The sequence below is a fragment of the Astatotilapia calliptera genome, chromosome 4 (genome assembly GCF_900246225.1).
Source record: "Astatotilapia calliptera chromosome 4, fAstCal1.2, whole genome shotgun sequence".
NCBI lineage: Eukaryota > Metazoa > Chordata > Actinopteri > Cichliformes > Cichlidae > Astatotilapia > Astatotilapia calliptera.
The window spans coordinates 23,171,359-23,188,953 of record NC_039305.1 but is presented as its reverse complement, the minus strand read 5'-3'; the positions used below and the strand labels follow the sequence as shown (position 1 = coordinate 23,188,953).

The 17,595-nt window shown below is 40.5% G+C and overlaps 1 protein-coding gene across 1 annotated transcript; it reads right to left on the bottom strand.

Annotated features, from left to right (window-relative positions):
* Nucleotides 1-2,259: 2,259 nt before the first annotated feature.
* On the bottom strand, nt 2,260-15,441 carry nptxra (neuronal pentraxin receptor a). The gene is made up of 5 exons (XM_026165565.1): nt 13,830-15,441; nt 9,300-9,582; nt 8,634-8,875; nt 7,205-7,384; nt 2,260-6,698 (listed from the first exon to the last, which is right to left on the bottom strand). The coding sequence occupies exons 1-5, from the start codon at nt 14,559-14,561 to the stop codon at nt 6,468-6,470; spliced, it is 1,668 nt and encodes a 555-aa protein (XP_026021350.1). The 5' UTR covers nt 14,562-15,441; the 3' UTR covers nt 2,260-6,467.
* Nucleotides 15,442-17,595: the final 2,154 nt, after the last annotated feature.

The window sequence follows — 17,595 nt, the reverse complement described above, 5'->3', positions numbered from 1 at the left end:
TCTGGGTCGGCTTGTCAGTGCACTGTTTACCTCAGCTGTCAATACGTCAGGTGTGAAGCTTCCAAGTGTATTTACTCTGGAGGAGGCTGTAGAGCTTTGTGAAAGGAGTCTGATATGGGTTGGTGAGTCAGTGATGCTCACTTCTGTCTGATGACAGCGACACTGAGATGAGCAACCATCGTTCCTTCACCTTGTGTCTTCACTTCAGATTGTTGTACTTGCCATCGCTGCTCGGCTGCTGTCAATATCTACGGGCTGGTCTCTTGGCAAGAATCTCCAAACAACTCCACTGTTTCATCTCTGGAATCTGAATATTCACCGTGCTCACCGGCCTGTCCTCCTGTTCACCTCCTTCTGTGGATCGTCAGGTTGGAATCGCATTCATTCATTCACCTTTTGAACACTCACTCGGTCTTAGAGCCCTGACTTCAGTTCAGGAGATGAGGCTTGAGGTGAGGAGGAAGAGGAGCACGTTTCATCTAGATGTCATTTGTAAAGTTTCTTTCTTTCATGTTTTTGCTTCTTTGAAAGAGACCCTTTTTCAGATGATAAAACATGTACAGTCAAGATTTATTTATGAACACAAAAGTCATTTTTTCTGTTAGAGATACTGAAAAAGAAAAACTAACTGTATGTTTAGTATTAGTGACTACAAACTCCTTGGTTAAAATGACTACTTCAGAGTGACAGCCTCATCTCACAAATGTGACAACCCAGCATTTTAACAAAGTAGCATTTTGTTTTATTTTTCGGACCATAATTTACTAAATAAACATAATTCTGCATTAAAATGATCTCAATGCTGTTAAGACTATACACTTCAAATCAAAGATTTTTCCAGTTGAATGAGTTGCTCAGTGTTAGGAAGAAAGAACAGAGGTGTAAGGCAAAGCCACACTGCCTTCAGTTTTTAAAAGTTTAATAAATTGATTCTATTTTAATGATTATCTAGTAGCTTCTGCAGTCTAGCAGCTGAGGGAACAATGACTGCTGTTATTCTCCTCCTGAAGTGAGAGAGGATTTAATCAGTTCTGTCTGTTTATCTGTCTCTGCCTGTTTGTTAGCAGTCGATCGTCCACATTTTTCAAGATATATTTAACATTTTGTGTGATGATAGATACCAAAAACAACTCCAGCTGATTTAATTTTGGTGAAAATCAGGTCGAGGTCACACCAAAAACAGTAAAACATCATCTTACCCACAATTCTTTCATCATCAAACTTAACAATGAGCATTTGACCTTGACCTTCACTGTTAGTGCCCAAATTGACCTTCAAACAAAATTTCAAGAAACCATATTGAGTAATATATCATATGACAGAGCATGAAGAGAGCTGTACAACACAGTTTATTTTTTCAATACGGCGACCTGCGATGTCACAGTGACGTCATAATAGCCTGACACTATCGCACTGTAAGAAAAGCAGGCTGACATCAGCAGGTTGCCCTTCAGGGGGAGATGTGCTCTTTGAGTTCTCTTGTTCTTGTTAGATTTATTACTTTTGGTCAGCACTAGACTAGAAACCAGCATAAAATACAAGTACATTAAAAATCAATATAGTACTTAGCAAATATATTCAGTGACATCACAGCACTGGGGTATTTTCGCGACGTAACACTGAGAGTGCTCTAACAGCATTGGTTAAAGCGGCACCGTAGGAGCCAATGTGCTAAGTCAGTGGTAGATGTTTTGTTTTGTTTTTTCTTCTTACAGATACAAAACACTTTCATGTTCAGGCACTGCTGTTGTTGGTGTTTCATTGTAATGAGGTCATAAACCCTTTATGTCTTTTTCCTACAGAAATATAATCTTTTCATTTTAATACTACAAAAACAAATGACTCACTGAGTCTCGCAGTTCCTCAGTTTACTCATCTAGCTACATACTCTTGCTGCACTTGAGACAAAAGACTCCGGGGTTTTTTTTTTCTCCTTGAACTCTCTCCTTTAATTTGCTTATAAGGCTTTTTTATGCATTAATTAACCTCGCAAGCAAAGAAGGATGATTCTTTTTCCTTCTTTTTCCTTCTTTATGGCTGGAGAAACTGTGATTTTTCTTCTGCATTCTGCCAACCTGTCTTACTATAGAATAGTCTGCTCTCCCAGCAGGTTTTATTTCTGCTGCTTTCCAGGTCCAGGTGTGTTTGTGGGCTTGTGTGTGTGTCTGTGAACAAAATCTTCATATTTCTCATAGTTTCAATAGACATTAACTACTACACTTTTGTAGAAAATGTTTGATATGAAATGATGACATTAACTGCATCTGAAAATTATTACTTTAATAAAGATTTGAGTTTTGTACAGGGCACATGTGCAGAACAATACAACACCACACAAGACATGGACATACAGTATTTCAACAACATTAAATCAGACAGATACCAATGCATACAATGGAAAAGAATCAGTTCCAGTAGCTGTAAACAATATAACTCCACACTACTATCAAAAAGCCCAAACAAAGCTCAGGCGGGAGCTGAACAGACACCAAGCATGACATATAATATCGCCACTGCAGACTGAGAGGCATCATCAAAGACACTATTAGCCACAGCAAGATGATTCTGACCTGATTTAGCACCAGTTTGGCGGCACTGTGCAGACGTTTCAATTAGTGACGGCGTTTTCAAATGTTTACTCAAACCTCTTACGTCTTCAAAAAAGCCCCGGGGAATTCACAGAAATGCAGATGCTTAATTAGCTCAAAATATCTTGCGATGAGAATTTTACATCAGGACAATTCATTTGATGATTTGTTTACATGGGTACAAACACCCTGGCAGGCACTTTCCACTAAGGATCTTTTTTGTATGCTAGGGAGAGCTAGTGTGAGAGAAATGTTGCATTCAACAGCATGTCTCATAAACCAGTCGAGAATAATGGTTAGAGGTGGATTTTTATGAAACTCACTAAGGCATATTACAAACAACAGTACAACTCATGCATGGAATGTATTACAGCTGAAATAGTTACTAACTGTATCTCATATCCCCGTGTTGTTAGCTTTGCTGCGTCATCATAATAATGTTGGTCCAAAATCAACATTGCAGCTGACCCATCAGGATGTTATGATGTCATAGCTTTGCAATATGGTGAAAAGAAAGTTTTGTTTAACGAGGGGCATTTTGTTTTATGTTTTTTTTAATTTATTAAGTCATAAAGTATTATAAATATATCATCAAGTTAGGTTTGCTATTTTCTAAAGGTTGCTCATGTTGAGTTTTTGTGATAATTTTTAGAAGCATTAGCTAACTTCTTGGCTAATGCTAACAGTGACCTCAGACAATGTCACTGGTCTGCTGATCCTGGACCGATGTTATTGTGACGACGCAGGGAAAACACCAACGCGGAGACATCATCCGTGTTAATGTAGGATCCTTCATTTAAAGGTAAGAGTATAGCTTTTAAGCTAGCTAATCATAAGCGTTTCGGATAGCTAACCGCTAACATTACATAAGCAGTATAATAATTTTAATTTTATATGTTCATTTTGAAATTGTACTATATGTACCTTAAAAATACAATCTGTTTGCAAACTACATTTATCTTTATCTTATGTTGCACAACTCTCTAGATGTTAAGAGCATCTGCTGGACCGTTAAGCGTTTCTGAAGGAACCATAAAGCCCCTTCTTACTTCATACAAATGTATGCCATTAGTTAAAGAGCTTGGAAAGAAAGTAACTTTACTTCTTTAAATTTCGATTGCTAACTGAATGCTCAGACAACATCACTGGATCAACGTTATTATGATGATGCAGGAAGAACACCAACACAGAGATATCAGATCACCCGTGTTACTGAGTGGCTGCATGTTTAAAATCAAAGAGTATCTAAGAATGTAGATGTGCAGGGCTTTATGTATCTATCCATTTAAAGAAGATAAGGTATAGTGTGATCATTTGAGATTTTATTGGTTGGGTGTATTTTTACCTTGATTTCTCAATTTCTCAGGTTACATAAATGGAGAAAAATGTATTCAAGAAATGAGTAAAAACATTAAAGACATTAAAAACATTCTGTTTGTACTGAGAATTTCCTTAGGGAAAAATATTTCTGTAATTTCAGGTAATTAGGGGTTAAAACAGACCCCCCTGACCTTTAAAGACAGACACACAGACAGCCACCTTTGCATGAATGCAAACGCTTCTGTCCTCTTCTGTGAAATCGGTGAGCAACACATTGCAGTGGCAAGACAATAAAAGCATATGAATACATCATGCAGGGGTGAAAACAATGTAGCATCACTTATAACAAGTATCCGATCCATCTCTATCCCCACTTTCTCTTTTCATTCTCTTTCATCATCTACTCCTGGCTGCCACCTACTACTTAATATTCCTACCACTTTCTCCAGCATTTTTCATCACCTTACCTTGACTTTAAACTCTAAAGCAGTCACAGCCCTTAATTAACTTCTGCCCAACCCTGCTGGGTTTCTGCTGGCTTGACACAACCTCTCGCTTTCATAGTAGAGGTCAGATCTCTGAGACTGAGATCAACTCATTATTTTTCATACAATGTGGCAGCTTAAAAATAAATGAATAAATGGAAAAGTTGCTTATAAAGTAGCACTTTATAATACAGCCTACGACTAACAGTATTCCATTTCAAATGACAATAAGGGGGTGAAGTTTTTAGAAAAAAGAATAAAGTAATAAAGTAAGGAATAAAGTACGTAATTTAGGTGGGTGGAAAGTTCCATATGTTTCGGTACAAACACAAATGATATTTCTTTAGTTTATTTTGTTAGTATGCAGTACATTTATGGATGCAGCCCATATTATAGAGTGGTTTAACCTTCCAACCTTAAATTGTAAATACATGTCAGTTTTTTGGTGCGCATGATGAATTTTTGGTAATAGATGTACATATTCCTACTTATTAAAAAAAACCCTTAAGAAAACAAGCATTGGATTATAACCACCCTTTTTAGTGAATCTAAGTATTTATAGGTTTAAAAAATTACATTATAATTTTAGATAAAATACCATAAAATGGCATTTTATGGTATTTTATGGTAGAGAATTAAACTGTTAGTAACAGGCCATATTATAAAGTGCTATTGAAAAATTCACTTTTTGCACAGTTCTGACTGCTAAATGACATCATAGCCACTATTTTTAGCTGATTTAAGTAAAAGTTCCACAGGTTGGAATTTTCTTTATTTGCTTTCTTGTTAAGACTTTGATAAAAGGCGATTGCCAGTCTCACACAATGTATATAATTAACACTACTGCAGCAGCTGGCTAACTTAGCAAAAGTGTTCGAAATACATCATCTGCCATTCTTCAAAAGTTACAGTATCTGCCATTAAACTCATTCATATTGTATTTTGTACAAAATCTATGGAGTAAATAGTTGTCTTACAGCGAAATCAAGACCTTTCACAATGCTGGATAATCATCAGAAGTTTCTTGCAAATCTTGTCACATCAGATGTAATTCCTTTTTTTCTTGTTAATGAGGTCTGCATTTATATAGCACAATTCTACTTTCATTAAACTTTACAATACACCCATTCACTCTGTGTGTTCTTATAACACATTTACTGTGCCATATACACACTAACAGAACTTTTTGGAGTTTGTTATTTTTCCCAATAAAACTTAAGAAGCTTGGATTGCCCTGAACTTCCAAATGATGACAACTTTCTCTACCTCAACAACCCACTACAGGTATTTTACAGAAACACTGAAATCCACAGAAGCTATTAGAACTTGATAACTCCGTTTTAAATAATACTCATCAGCTATTAGCCGTAAGCACTTCTAAAGTATATGTAAAACTAAAAACTGTCAGTATTGAATGTATTGGCACTAAAATGCATTTTGGTGGTAATTCATTTAATTCTGCAGCCTTCGGGATCTACGAAATTCAACTGAACTGAACACAAGTGATTGAGGACTTTCATGTCTAAGTAAAGAAATTGTTTGGTACGCTAAGTTAGCTGGCTGCTTTACAACATTCAAATACCTCTACTCAAAACTCCCAACAAGAAAGTATGTTTTGTAAAATGAGGAATCATTTATTTATTTAAAGATGGCAGTGTAGCATTTTAGCTAAGTAGTTATACAAGTTCTAATTAGCTATAAGCTACTGTTACTGCTAACAATAGCTATTAGCTGCTGTTTTTAAGTGAGCAAATCTACACTGTAATTTTCATTTTATATTCTAATTTAAGAAATGGACTATATGTACTTTAAAAATACAATCTGTTTGTATACTACATTTGTATTTATCTAGTATTGCACAACCTTCCAGATGATAAGAGCATCTGTTGGACTGTTAGGTGTCTCAGCCCCTTCTCACTTCATATAAATGTATGCCATTAGTTTCTTTTTCCATGTTAAACAACTGTTATCCAATGCCACACAGTTTTAGAAGTTTTTTACTGTTTAGAACGTCCCTTGTTAGTGGTAATACTGGAGATGTGGAATCTTTCCCTTCAAAACCCTCCCCTGTAGTTCACTGAGAACTCCTGCTGTGTTTACTGCAAGGCTCCCCGGGGTCTTTGGTTGCTCCACCATAAACATCAACTCCATTCTCAGCCCAGGGTATCACACTGCCCTGGGTTATTTTGCCACATCGGGCTAAGCTGGCCACCTGGTTGGACGTCAGGACGCGGTCCCAAAGACCCACCTGGGACAACTCTCCAACCAAGGCTTGGGATGAGTCAAAACCTCCACCCAGAGAATCCTGGAGAAAAAAAATACACATACCTAAAATAAATGTACTTTTATTTCTAATGCCTATGAGCACAGCTTTAGCTTTTTTGTTGCCTTTGGCAAGAGCGTGGATTTGAATTTGGGAAATGAAAAAGATGTGGTGATCAGTATGAACACAAGCCAAGAAACAAAAGCAGACATGTGGGGCGGGCTCTTTTAACTACCAGATCTGTATCCATCACACATACACATCTCATTCATAGCATCACATCTTAGCACACTATCTGAATGCAGGCAAGCAGAAAATATAATTCATGGATTTACTTACTTTCTCAAAGTCACTGATGCTTTCATTTTCTAGTTTTAATTATAGCTAACAGAGAAGCCAATAGGTGAGCAGAGGCACAGCCGCAGTGGCTAAACTTTTGACTGCAGCGCTGTACTCAGGAGGACTCGCCAAACGAACTTTTTCTCTAAGCTTCTTGTCTGCTTTTAACCAGCTAAAACTTTAGTTACTTAATTATGTATTTTATTCACCTGCTCTTGCCCGAGAATGAGCACTCCATCAGGTCGAATGTGATGTCCAGCGGCTAGTCCGTGACCTTCTCCCTTCAGCCTCCCCCCTTGGTAGGCCTGCCACACTCCTCCCTTTTGTGTCCAGCTCACACAGATGTGCTGCCAGCTGCCCCTGGAGAGGTTCAGAGGCAACTGAGCCACCTAAGAGCAGGGGAACAAAAGGGCAGTCCAGATGAAGCAGATGTCATTGTGAGAGGTTTTGTGAGTGCCACAGTTCTGAAGGTAAGGCGGGTCATCAGACAGCTTGTGCTGAGATTGCATTTGCATGAAAGAAATGCAGCTCTAAAGTCATAAGAAAGCCCTTAGACACGTTTTGATGCTAAAGTTCTAAAGATGGCTCGTATAATGCTTTTTACTTACCAAAGACATTCTGTTACCTCCAAGGACACACAACTTTTTCTCCAGGCATCTATTACCATAATGACTTCATTGGATTGTGCCTAAAGCCACTGCACTGCGCTACACTACCCTGCAACCCAAGGTGGTATCTCAGTTTATCATTTAAACACATGAATGGGGTTATTTAGCTTGTCTAAATTGGCTGTTTCGTTTGATGTGTTCTGCTTATTTGTATGCTAATTCAAAGCACTTTTTCTTCCTCAATAGACAGTAGAAATTCAAATTTAGGCTATAATTTTTTATCGATCCATCCATCTATTCTTAACAGCTTCTCAGCTGTCACAGGGCAAGAGGTGGGGTACACACTGGGCAGATCGTTAGTCTGTAGCAGGGCTAACACACAGAGAGGCAACCATTCACACCTATAGCTGTTTTTGAACCACAGGTTAACCTAACAAACGTGTCTTTGGACGGGGATTGGAAGAGTCCCTGAAGAACATGCAAACTCCACACAGAAAGGCTCCAGCTGACTAGTGGATTAAACCATTACCCTTTTATGGTTTTTATGTACCCCACTAGTGGCAAACATTGTACATGAGAATGAACCATCCAGAAAGCAGAAGCTGGCTTTGAGTGCCTTTAAGGTTCTAATCATCAAATAGATCATGGCTCTCTTCCACAGTGTGTCTTTTACCTTGTCTTCCTCCCATCACCCCCAAGCTGTCAAAGAATATGGCTGCTCTTCCCCTTTTCTTCCTGTTAAAAGGGAGTTTTTCCTTCCCACTGTCACCAACTGCTTTTCAAAGGTGGTTGTTTGAATCTTAAACCTTGAACCTTGATTGTTGAGGTTTTTTCTCTGTTACTGTAGGGTCTTTACAAGATAAAGCACATTTGGGTGACTGTTGTCTGATTTGGCACAATATAAATAAAACTGAATTGAACTGAAAAATCATTTGAAAAAAGGCTGAGAAGCTTCCTTGAAAATCCAGAGGACTACAGAGAAGTTGTGAAATAGGTATTCACTCCCCACACTGTCAGACACTCTCAGTACCTTGTCATTGATGAGCAGCTCAGCAGGAGCGTGCAGGCCTTGCAGCAGCACCAGTTCATTCGGCTGTTCGGGGACAGCGTACGACACGGGGGTCCCAATGCCTCTCTCCGCGGGGCGCAGCCACAGGCAGATCGTGAAGGCCCGCAGCTTTGGCATGGAGTGCGTCACAACAGCGTACATGTAGTTTGTCCGTGTTGGGAAGGACAATCTGTATCCCTCTGGGAAAGAATGCCCTGAGAAACCTGGGGAAGTGACAGAAACCAGAAACCAGTTAAGCAGATCAAACAGTTTCCCAGCTTTTATTATATAACTGCATTTTCGTCACAGCATCTGATGTGTTTTTTAAGCTGGGTATGAATTTTATAGTCTTTCTCATCTTTTTTTCTTTTACACAAGTTGAACATGATTTATTCATTATAATGAAAGCCCATGGCTTGATTTGATTAAAAGCGAAAGAAAGTCGAACCTCTAGGGTTATTTTTTATGCCAGATTATTTCTCATCATTAGTAACTTAATTCATTTTGTGAGTGATTAATCAGTCACTCGTCATTTCTCTCATCATTTTAAAATTCTTTTTCATTAAGGCACATTAAAATGCGCCTGCACACAAACACGAATGTTCTGCTTTTTTCTTCCATTTTTCCCCCTTTGCAATGATGCCGTACCTTCCTCCAGCCCTGAGATTCGGTGGTGTAGTTTATTGATGCCCCGCTCGATTTCCTGATTGTGTTTCTCCGTTTCCAGCCTCAAGGCTTTTCTCTCTTTCTCGAGAAGCTGTACCTTCTTCTCCAGCTCGACCTCTAAGTCGTCCATCCTCCAGGAGCTGTCAGAACCAGCTCTGTGCCCAAGATCAGGCAACCTTTCTGGGCTGCCAGACATCCCACCTTCCTCTGGCACTCCGGAGGTGTTGCTGTCTGTCTGGTTGTGAGGAAATGGGCCAATATCTGACTGCAGAGGAGGAAGTCAGTGGAAGAAAACTTGGTCAGAATGTGGTTTATACAGTCTAAGGATGAAATAAAAGTGCACAGTCTCTATGGAATTCTGTTTAGTAATTCTAGCAGTATGGGTATTATATGAAAAGAAAAGAAGCAGCAACAAGTTCTTTATCCAAACTTCATGTATACCCTAGCTCTGAACTCTAACACTAAAACTATGTTTTGGGGAAAAGGAAAAAGAACTGATTGACTGATTTAATAAGGAGTCTTTATATGCTGCGGATAGGTTTAACCTTTTTTCCACTTAAAAGAACACATCAGCATTTTGGGAAGCATGTTTTCTGAGCGTGTGTGAGTCTATTTCTATCCTGTTGCACAGTTTGCTTGGTTGGCATGCAGGCAAAAATAGTCTGGCACAAACTCCAATAAGAAGAGAACATTTTATTTTTATACTTTGGCTTTTTATTTCATATATGTGTATATATACTGTATATCAATCTTAACAGACATTTGTCCCTGCTTCACTCATATGTATATATACTGTATATCACTATCCTCACTAGTATCTTAGCTTCAATTTTTCCAGATGCCTTTTGTTGGATAAGTGCAACTTTCTCAGTTCCCAAAAGGTTGATTCTGTTCATCTGGACGTAACATTTTGTGGGAGAAACGTTTCATTAGTCATCCAAGTGACGTCTTCAGTCTCAGCTGACTGCAGGTTTCCCCAAGCTTATAAAATGTACATTTGAAGAACAATGGGCTGTGAGGTCAGTTCCTTGATCATTAACATGCAAATTGTCTCAGTTCTTTGTAAGTTTACTCCAGCTGACTAGACTCATTTTGCATCAAGGTTTATTCTGCTTTTTTCAGCTCCTCTCCCTGCCCACTCTCTGTCTGCCACACGCCCTACTAAACTCTAACTGCGAGCTGGTCTCCAGTTCCCCAAACACCTGCTTCAGTTCAGCCTACCTGCAAACAGAGCACGCCCGCTTTTTTTCAGTCTTCAGACAGCCAGGTCAGTACGAAGCAGGCAGATAGAAGGGAGTTAGATGATATCAGCTCTTGGCAAAAATTCTAAATAAATGTATTTCTATATAATATTCCTCTAAACTGTTTTTTTTTTATATTCTTAATAATAGTGGATCTCTGTGTTTTAGAGGCGCCACAGTATAGTGGTTTACACATTTGCCTAGCAAGCAAAAGATCCTCAGTTCAAATGCAGAAGGAGACACAAATCCCTCTGGTGTTGTGTGAGAGAGGGCATCCAGAGTAAAAAGTCTGCCTGCTGTGGTGACACCTTGCGAATAAGGGAGCATCTTTATTGAATCTCTAAGTTCACCGCAGCTAAACATTGACTAATTTTTCCTTCATTGGCCATAATTTATCCTAAGGCTTCACTTTCCACTAAAACAACAGAAGCATGAATAAAGCAGTCTAAACTTAATAGCACTTGTTGCTCCAGAGAAAATGGCAAAAAAAATGTTTATTGAGTTGCTAAATATGGTGAGTCATCTCATGTCTAAAGAGAATTTTTTTTCTTTTCAGTTAGGTATCACACACCAAACAACAGAAACTCACAATTCCATATTAACGTGATTCACTGAACACTCAAACCACAAAGGAAGCACTGAGGTAAATAAAGACTCAGCAAGTTTCCTCAAACCTGCTTGTCCAGGCTGTTCCCCGAGCACATTTTTACATGGTATATGCAGTCTAAATATACAGAGATGCCCGGGAAATATACTATACTCATGAGAAACACGCTGAACATGTATATGCAGCTTTAATGCATATGCAAGGTTTTTGATGGAGCAAAGATAGATGACAGATGGAATTTCCAATGAAATGCTCACAGCATTATATTAAGATGTACTTTAGCAATCTCTCCAGCCATAAAAACACCACTTTGCAGGACTGGGTGCATTTTCTGATAAAATCAGCAATAAAACTGTCAGCAAGGCTTTTTCCAGAAAGCTGCAATATGTCATTATCGTCAAGCTAAAACAAAAAAAGCTTTAATCGCTGATTCTGAAACAGATGTGTCGTCATGCTTCATTCATTGTTAATATTATGGGAAATAGTAACTGGTCTGGTTCTGGTTTATAGCACAGCTCTACTTTACTTAAGGAGCCAACAGTATTCAACTTGTCTCATTCACCCATTCACAAAAACTCTTTTTTTTTCCTGCTTAAGTGTTTTATATCTAACATTCACACATTAGAGAACAATTTCAGGATCAGTATCTTACCCAAGGATACTTTGGCCTGCAGACTAGAGGCTGGAAAAGCGAGAAATCAAACTACCAACCACTGGCGGATCTAGAAGATTTTACATGAGGGGCCAAAGATGGGGCGAGAGGTCTAGTCAGGGTGCCAGTCGCTCCCTTTGCCTCCCTGGTGATCTGCCCCTCCCACCACCTTTAGTAGAAGACCTGCTGTACCACCTGAGCTACCCTAAAAAAAATGATGCTCACATTAGTTCTGCTTTATAAGTCTGTACTGCAGCGCCAACTGTAACTGCTAGTACATTTGTTGGCATGATCTCAGAGATGATTAGGAGAGTTTGTTTGGGGGTTTTTTTGCCATATTTCTTTGTGTGTCTTTCTTTGTCTGTGAGGCTGTATTTAAAAGCACAACAGTGCTTTGAGCAAAATGCAGACCGAGTTTCACATGTGAGGTTTTAACCTAATGTTGGTCACAGATGAAATATCAGCAACACATCCAAATTAGAGCTCATCCTGCAAATTTCAGGACATTCAGAAGTGGTTGAAATACGTTACTAAAAACACAAGTGAAAATAAAGCACGCACAGTGGCACTGGAGCAAAAGTCAAGTCAGCCTCTGCAGTAATTAAATATTTTTATTCATGCTCCTGACACACTAGTTTAAGAGAAGAAATGTCTTATTTTATATGATTAGTAAAAAACTGATGCTTACTGTATAATACAGACAATAATACCCAGAACGAGAAGGCTCTTTGATTTAAATTTTCAAGCACTGTGTGGTGCTTCTGCTGTAATATATTGAAGCTAATGTGTTAATGCTGATGGGATATGTTCAATTCAGATTAATTGCTCTCCTGATACGTGAGGAGACATCATGACAGTTATTTTTCCTTTTTGTTTTTCTGGCTGTACAAATATTTGGGCATAGCTGGCTGTATTAGGAGCTGCAGCAGACTAGACATGATGCAAAACAACATCTGCAGACCACATGCAAGAAGAAAGCTAGGTTCAGGGGATTTAACCAGTGCTTTCCACCTTTGACCACCAGTTCACAAGGTCTGAAAAAAAAATCTAAATCTGCTGTACCTGTACGTGACTTGGATGGTGGAAGAAACAGTTTGGGGGGGGGGGGGGGGGGGGGGGGAGTACGTGGGCGAAAGAAAAAAACAAGAGATAAAATAGCAACAGAGCAGGAATTCAACTCAGGCACAACTTAAGTTCTGTGAGAACAGGGATGAAAGTCGTCTGACAGCAGTGTAGGGTGATAAGGTTATGTGTGACAGATCACATGGATGCATCCTATAGAGGTTTTCTCTGACAGTGGCAATGCAGACACAACAGACCGAACAAAGGAAGTGACCCACCACACAAGCATGTCCTACATAAACTACATCAGAGGAGCAGAACTGCAGGGAAACACAATCAGCCTGTGTTTGGACCAAACAAACAGGAACCTCCTGAATTATTCATGTCATTTCTTTAGCCCCAAAATGAGGTTATCCTTCATCTGAATCTGGTCAAGTAAGAGCGTGTTTGATGTCACTCTGCTGTCTTCTTTCCTTCACTGCCTCCTGCTCTCCCTGCACGCATCACTCTTCACTCTTTCCATTATTTTATCATTTCAGTTCTGGAATTAGCAACAGTGTATGTGGGCTTCATTACATATGTCAGGTGTGATGACATGGAGAAAATTAGGTGTTATTAACAACTGACACAAACACTGTAGCAGATAGTTCACTGAAAAAAATAAACCCCTTGTTTTCATGGGTCATATCCATAAATCCTAAAGGGAGCTCTAGAGTGAAGAAGAAATAAACAGCTAGGTGTCTTCACAGTGGCCAGCATGGAGGAGTGTGTTATAAATATTTAAAACAGCTCCCTCTCCATCAGTCTTACACTGTGGAGATTCTTCTTTGTGCCCTCAGGTGCCTGTGGTGACTAAATACTGCTCCCTGGGATTAATTACACCTCGATCAAGTGCTGCTTGATTTGTATGCAGAGTGTGGTTTGTGTGCTTTTCTCGACACTCTACCTACCTCCAGTTTCTCTATACGGTCTTTGAGCTGAGTTATAGCCTGCTCCAGTTCATCCACAGCTCGCACTGTGAGCAGGTGGACACCGTCGGAGGTCGCAGACGGGCTGTCCCGCACCATGATCCGGTCCAGGTGCGCCTCCTGCGCCGCGCCTTTTCCTCCTCGCAGCGCCGCGGAGCTCCCACGTCTTCCCGCGCTGCTGCTGCCGCTGCTCCTACCATTTTTCCCGTCCAGCCCCTTCTCACACTCGGACAGCTTCCCCGTCAGATCCCTTATGGTCCGCTGGTCTGTTAAGATTTGGTCTTTCTGCTGCAGAACGGTCTGCCGGAGCTCCTCCGCGGTGGTGCGGAGGTAGCCCCAGTCTTCGCCTGCGTACAACGACGGGTCGTCCGCTTGTTGCTGAAAGTTTTTCGGGTTGCACTCCCCGGCTGGGATCGGAGTGCAGATCAGCCGACTGACGGTCGGGTCATGTCCGGTGAGCCCGGTGACCCCGTCCAGCCCGCCGAGCCCGATGTTGAAGGTAGGAGCTTCTGAATCGGGCGTTTCAGAACCGTGGAGAGCACCCAGGGAGCCGGGCCGGGCCACGGAGCCCGCAGCGGCGGGTGTCTGCGCCGCGGCGTCCGGGTACAGCGAGTGGTTGTCGACTGCTGGTTGCTGTTGAGCCGCAGCAGCCTTGGAGGATCCGGTGTGGACAGCCGCGATGATGCAGATAACCGCTCCGATGAAGGCCACCATCCCGGCGGCCAATATAATAACGATGAACTTCAGGGTGGCGGCGGGGGCGATCGATTATTAGAAAAATCTAATAACAATAATAATAATAACACTCCTTATCTGCAAGAAATAAAAAAGGAATCTTGCCACCAAATAAAGCTAAATAAAGTGTGAAATGACTGAAGTTTAGTCTGTATAAATGAGAGAGAGGGACAAAAATCACTCCTCACATCCCCGCTTTAAGAGAAAAAAAAAAACAGGAGATGGAAAAATGAGAGTTCCGCACCATAATTGAGTGATCACGGAGTCAACAGAAAATATCAGAAGCAGATCGTGTGTTCCACCTCCTCCTCCTCCTGTTCAGCGCGCATGTCCTCGGTTTTCAGGCAAAAAATCCAGCCTGTTAATGCCGAGACGGAATCACGAGGGGGAGAGAGATGGAGGAGAGAGAGGAGAAGTTAAATGTAAAAAAAAAATAAAAATACAGGACACACCTGTCCCCCACCTGCACTGTGTTTAACAGCACAACTTTAACCTTTGGGGAGGGCGGTTTGGACGAGCGACCCTTTTCTCCCCCGTTTTCACAGATAAATTTTATTTTGCAGAATACATGCAAAGAAATTTTGGAGGAGAGGTGATTTTGTTCTTTCCATTTTCACTTCAGCTTCCATCAAATTCTGAGCCAGCTTTGTCCTGCATACATACATAAAAAAACCCTCCCATTACACGAGAAAATTAGTTTTTCGGCCCTTTGGCTACAGCTATATTTTCCAGCTCAACAACACATTACAGACCGGCTATACTGTAATGTGATGTGTGCAGAGCCATAATTCACCCGGGAGGCTCCCTGTGGAACAGCGCCACAGCAGCAGAGATGACAAAATGATGACCCTAGTGTGTGTGTGTGTGTGTGTGTGTGTGTGTGTGTGTGTGTGTGTGTGTGTGTGTGTGTGATAAAGACCCGGAACTAATAAGAGGTTTCATTACACCGTGTGATGCACACTCTTAATTAAAAAAAATGTATTTATGCATGTGCTTTAGATAGAAAATGGGAGCCAGCATATAGGCTGGTGTGGGAACAATCCCTGTCTCCCTGGTATGAAAATGAGCGTTGCAGTATGCATTCTCACACTTGTAACAAGGGGATTTACCTTAAGACTGCTCAAAGTCACAGGTATTAAAGGCTCAAACTTAAGATAGGTGAGGGAGATGACATCCAAGATGTCTGCTGTGGAAAAAAGCTCATGGGCTTCACTAGATCGAGAATATTAAAAAAGATTAATGAGTCGTTTAGATATGAAGAGAGGTAACTGAGAAATGTAAATAGAAGCAAGTCACATTAAGTAGCACATAGCAAGTGTCTGAGCACTGCCGCAGTAGCGTGTGTTATTGTAGCTTTCTTTCCAGAACATGTGAGTGTGCAAGTACTTCAGTGGGGGAAATAATTAGTTGATACCCTGCAGAAACTGTTGCATGGCCAACACAGAAAGACAGACAACCACTCACACATAAGAACATGGAGACACCATGCAGAAAGGCTGAAAAATGAAAGATTTGAACCCAGGACCGCTCAAAAATCCTTAGAGGAATAAATATTATGTAAAAACTATCAATTATTTTGAATGTTATTTAGTGACATAAGTATTTGATCGTGAAGGGAAACGATGTAGTACTGGAGGTTGGAGAAACCCTTGTTGCCAAGTACAGCAGTAAGATGTTTCTTATAGTTGGTCATTGGGTTTGCACACATCTCATTTTGGCCCACTCCTCTTTACAGAAACTTTCTAAATCCTTTTGGTTTCTTTAGTGTTGCTTAGCAACTTGAAGCATCAGCTCCCTCCAGAGATATTCTATTGTACTGAGGTCTGGAGACTGGCTAGGCATGACCTGGATGTGATCCTTCTTTGAGTCACTGTCATGCTGGAAGAGCCATCCACGACCCATCTTCAGTGTTCTGGTTCAGGAAAGATCATCTAAGATTTTATGTCCATTGTCCCGTCAGCGTGGTTAGTTATCCTGTAACCAGAAACATAGCTTCAAAGCATAATGTTTCCACCTCCCTGCTTGACTGTGGGGATGGTGTTCTTTGGGTCATGCTCAGCATTTCTCTTTCTCCATGGCGGGCTGAGTTCATGGCAAACTGCTCGGTTTTGGTTTCTTCTGACCACAGCACTTCCTCCCAAACCTTCTCCGAATCAGATTTTCAGTGAAAAACAAAAGATGGGCCTTCTTGAGCAGTGGGACCTTGTGTGTGCTGTAAGTTTTCAAACCAACATGGTTACCAGTGGTGTTCTTGATGATTGTGGTCCCACTGTCTTCAGTTCATTAATAAGCTCCTTCCATGTAGTTTCTGACTTTTTTTAGTTTTATATTTCTTGAATTTCTGGATCATCAGACCAGCAGGTCTCACCTTCTCACCAAGTTTCTTGTTGATGGTCTTATAGTCCACTCCAGCCTTATGCAGGTCTGCAATCACGTCCCTCACATCCTTTCACAGCTCTTTGATCTGGCCCTTGGTCGTGGGGAGGTTGGATTGGAAGAAAGTGATTCTATGGATGGACGTGTTTTATACACACATTGAGTTGAGATCAGGACTATCAGTAACTGTGGGAGCTAGAACTGTGGCTGTTTTGTAGTGGATCAAAGTGTTACTTGACTCAATGACATGTAAATTGATCTATAACTTTATGTAATGTGTGTTTTTCTAGAATTTTGGCTGATATATCTCTCTTTATTAAATTAAACTGCCATAAAAATGACAGACTGTTCATTTCTTTGTACGTGAGCAGTTTGCAAGTGAGACTAACAACAGAGCCTTCAACATACAAGCATGCACAATATATTGCACACAAAACTGTATGATGTTGCCTGCAGTAATTCTTGTGGCTGTGAATGTTTTAAATGAATATTACATTATATTTTCTTTGGTTTCTTTGGATTTTTTTTGGTAAACAAAATAAAGGGTCAGCCCTGTAGCATGGTTTGTTTTTAGTCCATTGAGCTGTATTATAAAAGATGTGAGTGCATTAAGAAGGCCAGTCTGGGTAAAGCATGC